The following is a 19321-nucleotide window of genomic DNA, read 5'->3' on the forward strand; positions in this document are numbered from 1 at the left end:
GAATCATAGATGATATACCATCAAAAACTTGCTACATTTATTTGCAGAAATAAAAGGCATAAAAATCCTGGACAGCAGCAGATTCATTTCCTTATATGTAACTAATCTATATACTGATGTACCTATTTGTTAAACTATTGATATAATAAAGGAAAACCTCTTGAACTAAAAAAAGTATATCAAGTGGAGGTTTACAAATCTGTGGAACTACTAACCATAATATTACCCCGTATCTATTTTTAGCTTCAACAACCAAATATTTTCACAGGAAAACGGTCCTGCAATGGGAACTTGCTTGTCTAGCACACTAACAAGTGCATTTCTAGAAAACACAGAAAATAAATTCTTTGAAAAACAAGACCTCTGGAAAAACAAAGTAATATACTGTTTAAGATACACAGCTGGCACAATCATTTGGTGTAAAGGATCAGCAAAGGAAGTTAGGTATTTCCACCAACAGTTGAACAGCATGCACAAAAACATCACCTTCACAATAAAACACAAACTTAACAGCAGCATTAATTTCCTTGAGTTAATTGTCATGAACACAAAGTCAGTACATTCTTTCAATATCTTCCACAAGTCCACGACTACAGATATCATTTGAAACAGCTCATCACCCAAGAAGCCATGATGAGGCATACTTTCAATCAGCAGTAGATCGAATCACGAAAAAAACTCTCAGCAATGAAAATTTTAAATCAGAGCCGAACACCCTCAGAGCCGAACACCCTCAGAGCCGAACACCCTCAGAGCCGAACACCCTCAGAGCCGAACACCCTCAGAGCCGAACACCCTCAGAGCCGAACACCCTCAGAGCCGAACACCCTCAGAGCCGAACACCCTCAGAGCCGAACACCCTCAGAGCCGAACACCCTCAGAGCCGAACACCCTCAGAGCCGAACACCCTCAGAGCCGAACACCCTCAGAGCCGAACACCCTCAGAGCCGAACACCCTCAGAGCCGAACACCCTCAGAGCCGAACACCCTCAGAGCCGAACACCCTCAGAGCCGAACACCCTCAGAGCCGAACACCCTCAGAGCCGAACACCCTCAGAGCCGAACACCCTCAGAGCCGAACACCCTCAGAGCCGAACACCCTCAGAGCCGAACACCCTCAGAGCCGAACACCCTCAGAGCCGAACACCCTCAGAGCCGAACACCCTCAGAGCTGAACACCCTCAGAGCAGCAACAATCAGTATTGGCTACAACCCAGAACTAGCCCACAAACTATATACAAAGAAATTAAATACAAATGCCAAAGAGATCAAAGATGAAATCACACTGACAAAGACTGAAACAAAAAAAGAAACATAAATTTGTAGTACTCTCATACTGGGGCCACGTATCAGATAGAAAGAAAGCAAATCTCAGAATATGGTTCTACATCAGCAACACATTAGGAGCCAACATCATTCATAAAATAGACAAAACACAACAATAAAATCATTCTGGCATTTACAAAATAGAATGCAGTGAATGTAACAAAGCCTACTTTAAACAGGCAGGCAGAAGTTTAAACTGAAATAGAAAGAATACACAAACACAAGGAAAAATAATCTTTCAGCTTTCATCACACAGACAGAATAACCACTCCACTGAAAATACTGAGCAAAATCTATTTTGCGCAATGTCTCCAAAGGACAATTAATGGACATTTTAGAAGGTATACAAATTTAGATTCATACTACTAAACACCTAGAAGGAATGCTAACTGAACAAACAGAATTCCACAGCAAAAAATTCATAGAATATTTCCATAGCACCTTAGACAGCTTACGACAGGCATTCAATCCTGCATTAACCATCAAATACACAATGATAAATGATCAACAGAAAACTTCAATAGCAGCTTAATCAGCATATGAACTGCACTCCATCCTACCTTCATCACTCACCAAATATGAGACAATAGACGAAACAACTAAAAATTTTAAGAGCATAACTACACTATCATATGTGGTGTCAACTGAAATATAAATAAAACAAAATGTTGCATCTCAAACAGTGCTAAAAAGGAAAAAAATTGATTGTATCACTGTGATGTTATGGAACACTATATCTCAAACTGAACATAGTGCTATTAATACATGTGTCAAGTAAATTGAAAATACCACATATTACATAAGACCTTATAATAAAATTCTCTGCATCATCATCTCTCAAAATTATGAAACGCCAACAATAAATAAGTCAGCATGATACACAGTGTAATTTAATGAGAACAAATTTTCCATTGTGTGTATAATATTATCGTCACATTGATCACATCAAGCTGACTGTGTGTGTGTGTGTGTGTGTGTGTGTGTGTGTGTGTGTGTTTCAGAAGGCCTTCTGGCCGAAAGCTTTCTTGTTTAGCAGTCTTTTTAATGTGCCTGTCTGCAACTCGACATTTCCAGTACATGGTGAGTAGCCACCTATCCTTTTCATAACACTGTCCTTATTCTGTCCTAGATTTCCACTGTTTGTAGACATTCTACGCCTCAGGGTTTATACGCGGACAAGGAAAAAAAATTCCCGGATTTTTCCTGGATTTCTCGGTGCAAAATACACTTTCTCCTGGGTGAAAATACACTTTTCAGCGTTAAGTGACAGTATAGTCTTCCTCGGCACAGTAAAACTAATCAATCCTTTGAATGTTAAAAGTTTTATATACCAGAGTAGAATTTCCTGGCACTTTAGGAAACAAAACTGGGAGGGAGGGGGGGGGGCACGTTTTGAAAGACCTTTGATGTACAGCAACATGTATGCTGCATATTTTCGTATTATGAAGATATAAATTTGAAATCCACTAACCACCACATGTTACTTTCCGAAACATTGAAATCGAGATTGTGATGCGCTTTTGTAAGACAGTCATAGCTCATGTCACGTGATCTCGCCAGCTGATAGCAGCATAGGACACATGATGTAGTAAGCCAATAGCTAGATCACTGTTCAGTAGCGCGAACACACAAAAAAGAAAAGTTAATGGTTTAAATTAATATACACAGCATTCACATATAATATTGGTCTCAAAGATTAATAAGCTGCAAGAGAAGCTAAGCTTCCACATATAATGTTGATCTTTTTGTGCATGTTACACTTTAAGATACATCACATAAATGAGTCAGTAAAATTTTTAATAACGACTTAAATGTCTGATCTGGGCTCGAAATTCTTCTACATTGTCGTCCTCAAAGAGTTGATTTTTTAAATGAGACTCAAACGCTTTGTGATTTAAGAAATTCATCCTACATTCTCACACATAGGCCCAGTTCATCTTGCGTAAAAGAAAATCTGTTTCGAATGTAATGCTTTTCAAACAACCATTCGCAATATTTTCCCGCAACCTGTTAAAAATAGGGTCGTTTCAGCAAGAGAGCGCCACATAACAGGCATCACCATGCTTGGGCAGCTACGATGATGCAGGAAGCCCATATGTTCGTACATGTAAAACATTAAAAGATCTTACATATGTCATAAAAGAAACAAGACATCAGACAATACCTCAAGAGCGTCAGAATTTTGCGAACCATACTAAAACGCATGATTCGGCTTAAAATGCACATTCGTATATAAATTTTCTTGGAGCACTAGTCTGTACTATCTAATGTTTGATTTTTTGTTATGGTATAATGCCATATGTGCACTTGAAATGCAGCGAACAGTTGAAACCAGTCAATAGTGTGAAATTAAACACTTCGATTCACACAAATTGACTGCCTCAGCAGAAAAGGTTAATTTTCAGCCAAATCTCTTTAGCAAACCAGCAAAAATAACTTTATTGTTCTGTAAGGCGATTAATGCTTGACTGTCAGAATGGTGGAGATAAAATCTGAAACTAATGACATATTTTAGCCTTCTGTAATTCCGCGAACGTATTTTAATTTATTTGATAGCTCCCGGCCACAAAAATCCGTTTTTTTTAACATTTAACGTGAGACCAATAAACAAAGAGGAAACAACAAAATCACTGAACGTAAATAAAGGTCACGTGGAGACACCCCACCTCAACTCAGACTGCTCTGTGCATCAGCCCCAGATTTACTGTATTTCTGAACCGGGGCAATATTAAGTAGTGGCACCCAGCCACACTTCTGTAACCAGAAGCGGGAGAACGTATTACTCATACGCGACTCAACTGCGCATGTTCAAGAGCCTGCCCCCAACAGCTCAAATGAATCTAATTTAAACAGTTGTCACGTCACACTCATTGGAGGCAATTTGTTAAAAAGCATTGCATGATCTTCCTAAAGCCTTTGACACATATTGCTGTTGGCAGACGCTTGTATTAGCACTGTTTTGTTGTAGTATACAGGGCATTTCCTTTGCAACTTAAGTTTTATTTTCTTTTTTTTTCCTCTCTCGTTCACGTTTTGTTGCTGCAGTATTATTCTGCAGTAGCCGGATACAGTAATATCCTTTGTTAGAGTATTGGTTCTTGCCAGTCAAAAATCACAAAAATTTAACTGAAAACCAAAACAATGAAAAATTCCTGGAATACTAAACAATTCCCGGGTTTTTCCTGGTTTTCACCCAGATGAAAAAATTCCCAGGTTTTTCCCGGATCTCCCGGTTGTCCCAGGCCATATACACCCTGTACACCTCCACTCACAACAAATTTTATTCTCTATATTAGATGGTCTGTGAAAATGTGCACATCCTGAAAATAGTCAGCCAATAAATAAACAGCAGTTTTGTATTAAAATGTATTTTCTTCAAGTTTTGAGAGCTGTAAGATCCGATGTACTAAAAACTTTGACAAACTTTCTTGATTTTCTTTAACTTCGATTTTGTTTACAAGACTTCGATTTTGTTTACAAGACTTCTGCAATGTACAAGGTGGAGATAAGTGGAGCAAGGACCGGTTCCTGTAACTGGTCATTTTTTCAATTTTCTTTGGGAGCTGTGTTCATATCCCATGGCTACTTGGTATAGTCACTCATTTAGCATATTGTTGATTAGGTGAAAAACTGGATTGCAAGCATAGCTGTAAATAGGGGGGGGGGGGGGGGGGTCGATCTCTGAATAAATGATCTCTGAATAAATGCCTCTCAGCCATGAGATGCCTCAGGAATGGATGATATTGCGCACTGTTGCCTTACATCAAGCAACTCAACTTGTGTCCCTCTGGATTCAGTTAATGGAATACAGCAGTTTCTGTGCCATTCTTGTGCAGCAGCAAGGTCGAGCTGGTAGGATGACACAGGTACACAAGTTTCAGCAGTCTGTTCATATCTCCCGCAACCAGATCTAGCCCCCCACCCCACCCGAAACCACCAGCACATGCTTCATATGCAGATTTATATGGGCAGCCAAGTACAGCCTCCACTGGTTTCTGTATTGCTGTACATTCGATCATGTGACGGGCATAATATCAATTACTGTGAGCAGTATCCGTGAAACTGACAGGGATCTTGAAACACTCTTAAGAGTTTCTCGAAGCATAGACCGTTTCAGAAAATTATGCAGTTTAGTGATGGATTTATTAAGAATCCACACTGAATTGTTAATTAAAGATGATTACATTTACAAATTGTAAAATAATTTCAATCTGAAGCAAAACCCAGATCTAACAATCTTCTATGTCAATGATCTCACTATGAAAAAGCATCCTCCTTGAAACTTTGGGCAGTACATAATTTTCTCACTCTGGAGATTTAATTCAATATATTAATACTCTTGGTAAAGAGATACATCTTTCTCTCACAATAAATTCTTTCAAATTCACACTGATTCTCAGTGCCTATTACAATAGTGGCGCACTTCAAAAGTTATGCCATGTTTCATAGCTTCCATGATGATATTTCAGCACATTGTTATCTACAGACTATCGCCACTTAACAAATGAGAGAGGAGAGGGGGGGGGGGGGGGAATTCCAAATTATAATGCAACCTAATATAGTCACAGTATAAAAATATCGTGCATCAACTTGAAGTAGCTTTTTGCTAAAGAAAAAAAGAAAAATGAATTTCAAAGGTAAAAAATGTCCATCACTTTTTTTTATTTATTTTCTGGTGTGTCCAGTAAAGCACAAGAAAGAAACAAACAAAAGTTACCTTCAATCTCAAGCATCTGTCTAGCAGTCCATATTCTTCATGTTTAAGAAATATGGCAGAAATTCTTTCCGGTTTTTCTGGGTGAGTACTGAAACAAACAAACACGTAAGCCAAATACCAAGTTTTGTGAAATTATAAAAATCAATGTGCCACAACATAAACATTGCTAATAAAAATTACAACTAATATTTCAAGTGAACTGTGATTTGATATACTTGCTACAGATCATATTTACAGGAAACCAGTTAGTTTTAGAATTATGATGATGCAAAGAACATACAAAAAAGTACTTACGGTTCAGCAATGTTCTTGTGTTTCATCATCACTTCATCATACACAATGCAGACTCGATTTGGTGCAAATGATAAGTTAGTACCTAACAAAAATTAAAATTTAAATGTGACTATTTACATCAACTAAACATTTCTCAAAAATCCAACTAAATAATGTACAGGAAAAAAGAAAGTAAAATAATAAAGATATAACTTCATCTGCCACCATAGTATGAGTATATCACTCTGCAGGTGTTTCATGCTATTTTGAAACTCTGCGGTGGATTCAAAAGAGGTACTGGCAGAACTTCAATTGTGGCAACACGACATGAGAGCACTGCCAATAAAAGTTATGGTTCCAGGCTCAAGTCTGGTCCACCACACAGTTTTAATATACCAATAAAGTTTTAAGACAACATATACCTCATAGCAAAGTGAAAAATCCATTCTGTAAAATATTACATACTTCATCTCATTATTGGGGCAAAATTTCAGAATAAACAAAACAAATCAATTCAATTTATGTAATTTTACATGTATGTGCATTTTCAACCAAGTATAAAGTTTATACTGTTACAATTTTTTAGTTTACATTGCTTCTGATTACATTATAATTCATGATAAATTCAAGTTATAAGGGCAGTTTTGGATGAGCCACTGCTTGATTCACTTTTTAAAAGTATCCCCTGGCAATACCTTAACTTCATTTGGTAACAAGTTATTAAAAACAGCATCTTTGACATATGGGCTTTTCACTGTTACAGTTGATCTTCTGTTAATCATATGAGAGTCTTTTCTATGCTTTGTTTCATAGTTGTGAATATCAATGTTTCTTTTTGTGATCTTAGTGTCTTCTTTCACTAGCATTATAGTTTCTAGCATATACAAGGCATAAACATAGGCTAAAAACAGAAAATATCAGTCTCTTGAATAAACATACAGGCTATAAACTGGCTACCAGCTTTTGTAGGACCAATGGGTATGGTGGCTCTTGCATACTTGGTCATTCCTTGGTAGACTATGATATCAGACATAATTTAAGCCATCTGAATGAAGAAGGTACATTTTAAAGTAATGGTATAGAGCTTAAAGAGTATAACATATTAATTATCAGCATATATCACACCCCTGGGCACCAGATAAGCTCTGTATTTTCAGATAAGTTTGATACATTGCTACATAAATGAAAAAGTGAGAATCTGCACAAGAAAGTGGTTATATGTGCCGACTTCAACACAGATGTAAGGACTGATGACAAATTTTCTTCACACTTAATGAATCTGCTAGCCACAAATGGGCTAAATCTCAATTTTGATCAGTATACAAGAATTACAGCAACCTCTGCAACATGTATTGACAATATTGTAAGTAGTTATAATTATTATGTAAAAGAAAAGTTTCTTCTAGATTTAGAGTATCAGACCATAAAGCGCTATTTGTATCACTACCGAAGCAAAATTCAGTCTGCACAACAAAAAGATGTAGGAATTTCAGTCAAGAAAAAGTGGAAGTATATTGTAAAAAACTAAGCCAAACCAAGTGGACAGTCAGCAAACACACTTCCACAATTGACAATTGCAATAACTTTGTAACTGAATTCTTGGGTATGAATTCTTGGGTATATTCAACAAATGCTTCCCATTTGTAACAGTGAGGACCAGGTCCCACAAAAGCAGATCATAGGTAACAAAAGGAATTAGATTGTCTAGTGCTACTAAGAGGAAACTCCATATAGAGGAAAAAGTAAATTGAAGCCCTGAATTTCGTAAGTATGTAAGCACATACAAAAAACATCTGACAAACTAGTTAAACTAGCAAAACTTACTGTGAATAATAACTTAATTTCAAATGCAAAAAGCAAATCAAAAGCTGTTTGGTCTGTTATTAAGAAGTGAAGTTGGCAGTGAGGCAGAGAGACAATGACATTCTAAAATAGTGATAAATGGTAGAGCTGTTACGGAACCCAGTGCCATTTGTGAATTATTCAATAACTTTTTCATAAACTGTAAAAAAATTGGTGATGCCCACCACCAAAAACAAAGCCCAATATGATAGACAGCAATCACCCATGTTTTTAGTTTTCTCATGTTTCCATCTCAGATGTCATCAAAATCATAATGTCCCTAAAAAATTAAAAATCTGTGGGGTGGGATGAGGTCCCCACTGAAATAATAAAAATAGTCTGGCACAGTATTGAATATCCACTCTCTTTCATAATCAACCAATCTTTTTATGAGGGATGTTTCCGAGATCGATCAAAATACGCAGAAGTTCGGCCAGTACATAAAAATGGCAAACAATATGAATTGGGCAACTATAGGCCAATCTCACTGCTACAAATTTTCTCAAAAATATTTGAAAGAGCTGCATGTGATCAGATCGAAAATCACAATTCATCTAACAGCATCATCTTATGCAATCAATATGGTTTCAGAGAAGGCCACAGCACAATCCATGCAATAAATGAATTAGTCACAAAAGTCAGCCGATGTCTTGATGATAGAATGTGTGTGTCAGGTATCTTTTGTAATCTGTCCAAAGCCTTCGACGCAGTAGATCATGACCTGCTTCTCCAAAAATTGGCACACTATGCTTTTCAAGGCAGATCTCTTAGCTGGATGTCACCATACTTGGCAAACAGGAAACAAGGAGTACTTATTAACATCAATGGCAAGAATTTTCTCTCTGGCTGGAAACACACACACAGTTAGGTGTTCCACAAGGTTCAATATTAGGGGCACAACTTTTTCTGTATTATATTAATGATATGCCATGCCAGGTCCAGTCTGATACTATCCTCAATGCAGATGACTCAACAGCTGGAGTCTGTTGTAAAAATGAGGTAGACCTAATTTGTCATATTGAACAAACACTTGGGGAAGTGGAGGGTTCTGTCAAAAACAATAGCTTGACTTTAAATTTTGGAAAAACAAAAATTGTTCATTTCACCACAAAACAATCTGCATGGTCTATATGTGAAATAAGGTATATGGACAAAAAATTAAAGACTGCAGACTGTGTCAAATTCCTTGGCGTATTAGTCAATAAAAACCTGTCATGGAGTCACCATGTGGACGACATATTGGGTCGACTGAATAACCTTGTATATATTTTGAATATCCTGTATAGTATTACTGCTTTAGCTGTAAGAAAAACTGTATATAATGCATATTTTGTTTCAGTCATTAGGTATAGTATAATTTTCTTGGGATCTGAAAAAAAATTACTTAGAGCTACAAATTTACTTAGAACTACAAAAAAGAATCATCGGAGCAATGGTGGGAGCAAAACCAAAGCAACATGTAAACCTTTTTTTTTTGTAAAACTAGATATAATGAGCATATCAAGCATATACATCTATGAAATTCCCACTTTCATGAAAAGAAACCCACAACTTTCTGAGGGAAACTGCTTCTTGCATCAATAAGCTACTAGATATAGAACGAGCTACATGTTACCTACCCACCAATTAAAATCACATGAAAAACCCCATACTATATGAGCATGACATTTGTAAGTAAAATATGGAAAGGTGTGGATGACCCAAATGTAAAAGGTACCAAAAGAGACCTGGAAAAATATCTGAAAGATAAATGTTACTATAGTGTATAAGATTTCTTGTATGTCAACAATACATTATAATTGTAATTAATATACCTCATTGGAGATGTTATACCAAATGTATTATTAGATTACTGTCTATTTTTAGTATATTATATATAGTATATATATCAAGAGCTCAGATGGAAATCCAGTAATAAGCAAAGAAGGGAAAGCAGAAAGGTGGAAGGAGGATATAGAGGGTTAATACAAGGTCGATGTTCTTGACGGCAATATTATAGAAATGGAAGAGAACGTAGATGAAGATGAAATAGGAGATATGATACAGACAGAGTACGGAAAGACCAAAGTTGAAACAAGGCCCCGGGAGTAGACAACATCCCATTAGAACTAATGACAGCCTTGGAAGAGCCAGGCCTAACAAAACTCTACCATCTAGTGAGCAAGATGTATGAGACAGGCAAAATACCCTCAGACTTCAAGAAGAATATAATAATTCCAATCCCAAAGAAAGCAGGTGTTGACAGATGTGAAAATTACCGATCTATCAGTTTAATAAGCCACGGCTGCAAAATACTAACACGAATTATTTACAGACAAATGGAAAAACTGGTAGAAGCTGACCTCGGGGGAGATCAGTTTGGATTCTGTAGAAATGTTGGAACACGTGAGGGAATACTGACCCTACGACTTATCTCAGAAAATATTAAGGAAAGGCAAACCTATGTTTCTAGCATTTGTAGACGTAGAGAAAGCTTTCAAATTCTGAAGGTGACAGGGGTAAAATACAGGGAGCAAAAGGCTATTTACAATTTGTACAGGAACCAGATGCAAGTTATAAGAGTCGAGGGACATGAAAGGGAAGCATCGGTTGGGAAGAGAGTGAGGAATTAAAATCCATGGAGAAGAAATAAAAACTTTGAGATTTGCCGATGACATTGTAATTCCTTCATAGACAGCAAAGTACCTGGAAGAGCAGCTGAACGGAATGGACAGTGTCTTGAAAGGAGGATACACGATGAACATCAACAAAAGCAAAACGAGGATAATGGAATGTAGGGTATTAGATTAGGAAATGAGACGCTTAAAGTAGTAAAGGAGTTTTGCTATTTGGGGAGCACAATAACTGATGATGGTCGAAGTAGAGAGGATATAAAATGTAGACTTGCAATGGCAAGGAAAGCATTTCTGAAGAAGAGAAATTTGCTAACATCGAGTATACATTTACGTCTCAGGAAGTCGTTTCTGAAAGTATTTGTATGGAGTGTAGCCATGTATAGAAGTGAAACGTTGACAGTAAATAGTTTGGACAAGAAGAGAGTGGAAGCTTTCGAAATGTGGTGCTACACAAGAATGCTGAAAATCAGATGGGTAGGCCACGTAACTAATGAGGAGGTACTGAGTAGAATTGGAGAGAAGAGAAATTTGTGGCACAACTTGACTAGAAGAAGGGATCAGCTTTTAGGGCATATTCTGAGGCATCAAGCGATCACCAATTTAGTATTGGAGGGCAGCGTGGAGGGTAACAATCATAGAGGGAGTCCAAGAGATGATTACACTAAACAGATTCAGAAGGATGTAAGTTGCAGTAGGTACTGGCAGATGAACAAGCTTGCACAGGATAGAATAGCATAGAGAGCTGTATCAAACCAGTCTCTGGACTGAAGACCACAACAGCACCATATATAGTGTAAAACTGACAAGTCACCTACGTCACAATCTTTGGTTGTATAAGGCATGTTATGTGATAATAAAAATGTAGAGGGAAACTGTGAGAATACTGTATCTAATGAGTAGGGGTTTGCAAGAAGTTCCTGGTTTTACTTTTGCTATGATCCTTAAGGCTCACTTCTGCAATATGAAAACTCTTTTCATATTATTTTGGCATGCCCCACCCCACGTACACTATTCCACAAGACAAGAAAGGGTACACTAAATCAGAATACACAGTCCTTAAGGTTTCAGAATTAAAATATGGTGATAATCCTCTTAATACCCCCCCACCCCCCCCACCCACACACACACACGGCTTGATGCTTCCATTAAAGTCCGCCATCTATGCATAAACCCAAGAATTTACAATTGTACAGGTTTTTGGTTGGTAGAATTTCATCAATCACAGTATTTTGTCTGTCTGGGCCACTCAGTTTAAAATTAATAATATTACTTTGTTTCTATGTTTTCTTTTAGGTTGTCTCCTTCAAAGTGAGCTCTTACCTTTTCAATAAATTTATGTATCTCTTTAGCTCACTGCTCAGCAGAGCCCAGATGTACTGTCTGCATACATAGTAATCAATTGCTTATTGTCAAGAGAACTTGGGAAATCATTTACGTAGCAAATGAATAGGACTTGAGTTAAAATGGAGCCCTAAGGAACACCGAACTGTATATTTCTTTAACTTCATCTTCTCCTTTCCAGTAGTTCTCCATTGGAGTACGTAATATCCATGCACTGCTGCATACCCTTTAAATGTGTTTATAGCAATTGCACGAGTTTTCTAGTGACACCACCGTTTGCAATTCTTGATAAGAGCATGTCATAATGCACTTAAAAAAAAAAAAAAATAAAAAAAATAAAAAAAAAATAAAAAAACCTTTTGAGATGTCCAGGAATACACCTACAGCTTGGTATTTTTAATTTATTTTTTTGAGTACATGATGGACAAATTGTACTTCTGTTGACGTGGTACTTTAATCTCTTCGGAAACCACGCTGGAAATCACCTAATATGTCAGCATTGTTGTAATGTTCCTGGATTTGTTCAAATATCATTTTCTCTTTCAGTTTGCTAAACATGAAGATTACAACAATAAGTCTGTAGTTCTGTACATCACCAATTATAGCAATTACTTTTGAAATAATAAATAATTTACTTACTTTTTCCCCCCATCAGTCTCATTTTCATTTGCTGTATACCAATTTCTTGAATAACACATAAAACCAGTTCTGACACTATCAACAGAGGCAATGAGTCCTCAACCACCTTTGTTCACAACAAAGCAGCAAAGGTGGGACACTGCAACAGAATATGGGTCACTGACATAGGCAACAGAACAATGGGGTGGGTCCTCTCACCTGAGGACATGTCTATGATTCTGCCAGGTGTGTCTAGTATGGAGCCAACAAAGGCTAGGGGCAAAGGGAAGATCGCCATTAGGTTGCAGATGCTTTCAGTGCTCAAATGGTTCAAATAGCTCTGAGCACTATGAGACTTAACATCTATGGTCATCAGTCCCTAGAACTTAGAACTACTTAAACCTAACTAACCTAAGGACATCACACAACATCCAGTCATCACGAGGCAGAGAAAATCCCTGACCCAGCTGGGAAGCGAGAACGCTACCGCACAACCTTTCAGTGTTCTAGTGGCCATGGTGTGCCATTTCATATTTTGACATTCCAAAAGTTGAAGGCACAGTGTTGACCGCAAGTCAGGACCCATTGATTCACATCTCGGTACCTCGCTCTGATAACCAATAAAGATCGTATATGACTGATACCGACGGCATCTTAGAATAGCACTGTTTTACAGTGTATAGACTGCTCAGAAAATAACAACAGATTAGGGAATTCTTGTGAATGTGATACATACCATTTCATTAGTGGTCACAAGTTCTGCTGAAAAACACTGCACTCATTTTGTGTTTCTCACAGTGTTAACACATAACCAATGTGATGGTCAACCTGCGAGTCAGCAGTATGACTTCTGAATCAGGAAATTTGCTAAGAACTGAGAGTAAAAAAAACACCAAAAACCGAAGAGTCTATATTTTTGTTTGGTCTGCAGGATAGGTCCCAGCAGATCCTTGTGAGTAGAGAGGCTTTACAAAGACAACCTGGCAAGAGGGTTCAACCGAAGAAGATGGAGGTCAGAGTGAAGAGACAGAGACAAACTGTTGCAGGGACATCAAATTTGATGGAAAAACATGCTGACTCAGATATTCAGGGTAGGACGTGTAATGTAAAATTCAGCAGTAGTTGGTGGTGACAGAACTGTAGAAGAGGAATCCAAACCTCGCCACAAAGGTGTCCATACGCATCAACCAATTTTCTTTCTTTCTTTCTTTCTTTCTTTCTTTTTTTTTCTTTTTTTTTTTCTTTCTTTTTTAATTTGGAGCAGTCAGTACTCCAAGACAGCAGAGATTGTCCAGTTTAAATCAAAATTTGTTTTTAAACTAACAAATATGTGGAAGCTACATAACCAAGATAAAATAAAAAGTCCCAAAAAGTGATCGGACAATATTGAGAGGCTATTTGTGAGGATAAAGTTCTATATGTGGATGAACAATTCTATGTCAGCAGAAGTGCACAACATATGTTTTGACAGTGGAAAACTTGGAGCTATGTGCATCAGCAGACTGTCACTGACATCCAGCATCAGTCATAATTGAAGAGCTGTAGCAGCTTCTCTTAAGTCAAAGAAGACAGCAATGAGGTGTTTGGTGATATGGAAAATTCATCCAGTTGAATTAAGTTGTCTGTTACATACTGGCCCTCACAAAATCCATTCAAGGAGCTGGCAAGAGACTCTCCGCCTCACAAGATCAACACAGACCTCACTATTTATTCAAATAACTTACAAGTAACAATCACGTGGCTGGTATGTCTATGGCTGCCCATCTCAAAAGGTTTTCCCCATTTTCCAAAATGGGACAACCTTGGCAATATGCAAGCCCACACTGCATTTGGGAATTCAACCTTGCACCATATATGATTAAAGACCACAAGAATGTTGTGTCAGCAATCTACATACAGGTGTTACAGCATTTTCGTGTGGATTCTACCTCGTCCTGCTGCCATTTGATAGCCAACAGCCAGGGTGCTGGAGATTTTCCAAAGACTGAAAGTAGCATTATATGATTCACTACTTTGTGTTGTGAAAGACTGGTTGTTGTTTGCCACTAACCATCACCTTTTGTGTAGTCCAAGGTAAGAGCGATAGTTGTTAGGTGTAGATGCCCAAGCTACGAGTTCAGCAACACGTTCTCCAATGACATTGCCATCTAATAGGATACCGGGAATACTAGCTGCTATCTCGCAGCCAATCACAACACAAATTGCTCCAAATCAATGAAGAAGAGGCACAGTATACTATGAAAGCTATGTATCGTTCCCAACATTCCTTCTGGTGTTTTACAAGATAGCATGCAGAATACAAACCCTTTGAACACAATAAGAATTTCCACTGGGATGTGACACATTCTTGGAGCCCACCAATGATCTTTGGTGACCTCTAAAATATCCTTTGATCACCAAGAGATTTGTTTACAATGAATGTTCCTGAGGAAAGAGGGATTGTTGATTTTGCAAATTTTCATATTGCAGTAGTTATATCTTGTAGTATATCATCGTTGTGGAGTAGCATCAAGCGATAAGGCAACACTGAAAGCATCCCACTTCTATGCACTCTCAGTGTGTTAAATGCATGGAAAAGACATGACAATTGGGTAAGAGCACTCCTGCAAGGTTAGAGATAAAGAGGATAATGAGCGAATATGTTGTTTGTGCCACACTAAAATAGGTGGAAATGCCAACAGTTTTACAAACAAATGTCAAGACCTGTAATTAGGTGTTATATTGGATTGCTTTTGATTGCATTGTAACACCACTCCCCAATGGATTTTGGGTGTTGGAAATTCCCCAGTAAGTGGTAAGGCAGAAGTAGAGTGCATGCAGTGAGCAGTCAGCTGGGCATGCGTTGGGACAGCAGTAGTAATGGGGGTTACAGGTAGGCCATCAACCCGCTATACGGGAAGGGGTAACTACCTGCTGACTGCTGGAGGGGAAGTGCCATTCTAAACTAAAGCCAAAGTTCATATTTTTTTTGTAAATATTATGTGGGGCATCCCATGCCCAAACTTCCATGGTGAACATCCAAAAATATCTCTCACCTCTGCTTTGGCTAGTATCTAAAGAGAATTCCACTGAAAATGCAACAAAAGAACAAAAGTGTGATTTACATTTTCCTGACTTTGTAACCCTTTGTAACTTCCAGAAAAACGTCATGAATAACAACTTTTGAGTCACATCTACATTTCTCTTGTCGCTCTGTTAAAATTCGCTTCTTTCACAAAAAACAGCAGATCTGACACATCACCACCTCACTAATACATTGTGTAAATGCAATTATGACAGAATCTTGAAAAAGAGGTTTATTAAGTGAGGAACAGAGGACAAGTAATATCAACAGCTTATGAAAAAGCACAGCCTCAGTACAAAAATAAAATTGTAATGCCTTCCCTTCTGTTGTTCCAAAGCCGACAGCAATTCTCTTTTCACCAGCTATCAATGGCCCTTAAAAATTACATGTTTCTTTCAAAAATGTCTGTAATTGGTGGAATAACACAGTAGATAATGAAATTTTATATTAAGAATATGGAAAAATACTCTCCTCTTTCCATGCTACCATATGTCAAAATCTTGTTTTGGTATCTCAAACCAATGATGACATATATCTAAATACAAAGATGATGTAACTTACCAAACGAAAGCGTTGTTATGTTGATAGAGACACAAACAAACACAAACACACACACACAAAATTCAAGCTTTCGCAACCCACAGTTGCTTCATCAGGAAAGAGGGATGGAGAGGGAAAGACGAAAGGATGTGGGTTTTAAGGGAAAGGGTAAGGAGTCATTCCAATCCCGGGAGCGGAAAAGACTTACCTTAGGGGGGAAAAAGGACAGGTATGCACTCGCGCACACACACACATATCCATCAGCACATATACAGACACAAGCAGATATACATAAAGGAAAAGAGTTTGGGCAGAGATGTCAGTCGAGGCGGAAGTACAGAGGCAAGGATGTCGTTGAATGACAGGTGAGGTATGAGCGGTGTGTGTGTGTGTGTGTGTGTGTGTGTGTGTGTGTGTGTGTGTGTCTATCACCATACCAATGCTTTCGTTTGGTAAGTTAAATCATCTTTGTTTTTAGATATATTTTTCCCACACGGGTTGTTTCCCTCTATTATATTAATATCAATTATGAGATATGACGAATATGGACATTTCACTCTAACTTTATTGCTGGTACATGAAATCGCGAACGAGTCAGCTGGATAAAACCAATTTTCTCTAGTCTGGCGACAGATACCACCACCAAAGCATTAAAAAAATTTTCAATATGTTTGACAAATTTCATCAACACTAACATATGATGGGATATGCACCAAATGCAAAATCATAACAACTCTAGTTTTTCATTGCAAATCTTTTTGAACTCTTCATGCACTGTCTTACTTTAATGCAAATATCATAATAACTATGACTATTAATGAAATGATGGTCACTTCATGATGAACCTGACATATAAAGCTATATAACATAAAAATTTATTATTTTTTACTGAATAGTTTCTGTAAAATCATTTGAGAAAGACTGCAAGTTGTGTGCTCTGAATCTGACAGTGCAGCGCACCACCAACCATCCAGAAGTGGGCAAAACAATGTCGGCCTCCCCTTCTGGACAAATGAATGAATTTGCCAAGCACTACAGATGAAAATTTGTTCAGCTCTCTACCTGGAAGGAAACATATGTTACTGGAGGTAAAATCCGCAGCTGTTCCTATGAAAATAGCCAAAATGCCTAATGCTGTACTCAGTGGTATTTTGTTGCCTGCAAGTACCACTGTACAGAAACTACCTGATGTTATTTCAGGGCTAACTTTATTTTTGAAAGGAGCACAGTGATTATAGAAGAGAGGGGTCTACATTTCTTTCTAGTAGAGTTTATTCAGTTCTACATTCTTCCTCGACGTCTAGCTTGACTTCGTGCCATTTTCTTCCTGTTGACATTCAATATGACTGAACGAGTTATAAGTGGCACAAAAGACAGATGGTTTGCACCACAGGTGGTGGTGGAGTTAAGGTAATATTGTAGGCCACTGCGTAAAGGGAAGACACAAGAGAGGAAGTGCTGACACAATCCACAATCAGCGCTGCCAACACAACTTGCAAAACTGTGCAATTATGATAGAACTACTGCTAGGTCACAGCAGCAATGGAAAAACAGGTAAGTCGACATGAAGTGTTCCGGATCTAGCCAATACGTGATGAAGGGAACCAGCCGCACCTTTTCTTTGCCACTTATCATGCAGTCTCTTCTTTTTGCACGTGTTTCCGATGTACTATAATCAGCAACGATACTGACTGTCAATTTTTGAAATTCAAACCTTGAGAAGAATATAGCTTGTCAGAATGAACGATACAGTGGCCATTTCCGGCTAGTAAGCTCTTATTGGCTCGTGACTTGTTACATCACCCAACAACCAGCACCGCCACCACACCAAACTAACACAGATAAAATGAGCTCGCCTCCAGGATATGTGAGGAGGGGGAGTGGCCATTCAATAACCTGAGTGCAGGTATGTGTGAAAGAATTTTGTGAAGTGCTGAAAATATAATTTTCATGCAGATCATATGCCAAGGCAAAGATTTCACATGGAAGTAGAACAAAGGCTTTGTTATAGCACATTTTGAAGATTTTCGTGTTGAAATCTGACAGGAAACAGTTGTAACAACCACATACACTACTCACATACATACTCTGCACCACTCACTGTAGATCATACAGACTGGTACCAATGATAGAAGGCATGAAGCGAAACTCTAGCGCCTGAGCTTTGTCTTAAATTGACATATTATTCAGTGTACAGAAATTCATTCACTGAGCTGACTTCCAATAAGATTGTAATGTCAATTGGGGAAGTAAACTAATTTTTTCACTAGATGTCACTATACTCGTATCACCAGAGATACTGAAGCAAAACACCCCTGTCCTCCCACATGTGGTCGTATCATTTCAGAAATTAGGTTGATTACCTTGTAGCCAGATACCAATATATATATTAAAAACAAAGATTCCAAGACTTACCAAGTGGGAAAGCGATGTTAGATAGGCACAATAAATAAAACGCACAAACACACACACAGAATTTCGAGCTTTTGCAACCGGCGGCTGCTTTGTCAGGAAAGAGGGAAGGAAAAGGAAAGGTGAAATGATGTGGGTTTTAAAGGAGAGGGTAAGGAGTCATTCCAATCCCGGGAGTGGAAAGACTTACCTTAGAGGGAAAAAAGGATAGGTATATACTCTCGCGTGCGCACGCACGCACACCCAGCGTGTGTGTGTGTGTGTGTGTGTGTGTGTGTGTGTGTGTGGGGGGGGGGGGGGGGGGGGACGCGAGTATATACCTATCCTTTTTTCCCCCTAAGGTAAGTCTTTCCACTCCCGGGATTAGAATGACTCCTTACCCTCTCCCTTAAAACCCACATCCTTACACCTTTCCTTTTCCTTCCCTCTTTCCTGACGAAGCAGCCACCGGTTGCGAAAGTTCGAAATTCTGTGTGTGTGTGTGTGTGTTCGTTTCATTTATTGTGCCTATCTACCGGCGCTTTCCTGCTTGGTAAATCTTGGAATCTTTGTTTTTAATATATTTTTCCCATG

General features: G+C 38.1%; 1 protein-coding gene across 11 annotated transcripts in view; it reads right to left on the reverse strand.

Annotated features, from left to right (window-relative positions):
• LOC126357309 (histone deacetylase 6) overlaps positions 1 to 19321 on the reverse strand; it is a 318706-nt gene that overhangs the window by 96082 nt on the left and 203303 nt on the right. For all 11 annotated transcript variants that reach the window (XM_050007447.1, XM_050007450.1, XM_050007449.1 and 8 more), the window contains 2 exons: positions 6338 to 6419; positions 6044 to 6131 (listed from right to left, as the gene is read on the reverse strand). In XM_050007447.1, the coding sequence (XP_049863404.1) occupies positions 6044 to 6131; positions 6338 to 6419 (170 nt within the window). The remainder of the gene's footprint in view (positions 1 to 6043; positions 6132 to 6337; positions 6420 to 19321) is intronic.

Source organism: Schistocerca gregaria, chromosome 1, assembly GCF_023897955.1.
Source record: "Schistocerca gregaria isolate iqSchGreg1 chromosome 1, iqSchGreg1.2, whole genome shotgun sequence".
NCBI classification, from domain to species: Eukaryota; Metazoa; Arthropoda; class Insecta; order Orthoptera; family Acrididae; genus Schistocerca; species Schistocerca gregaria.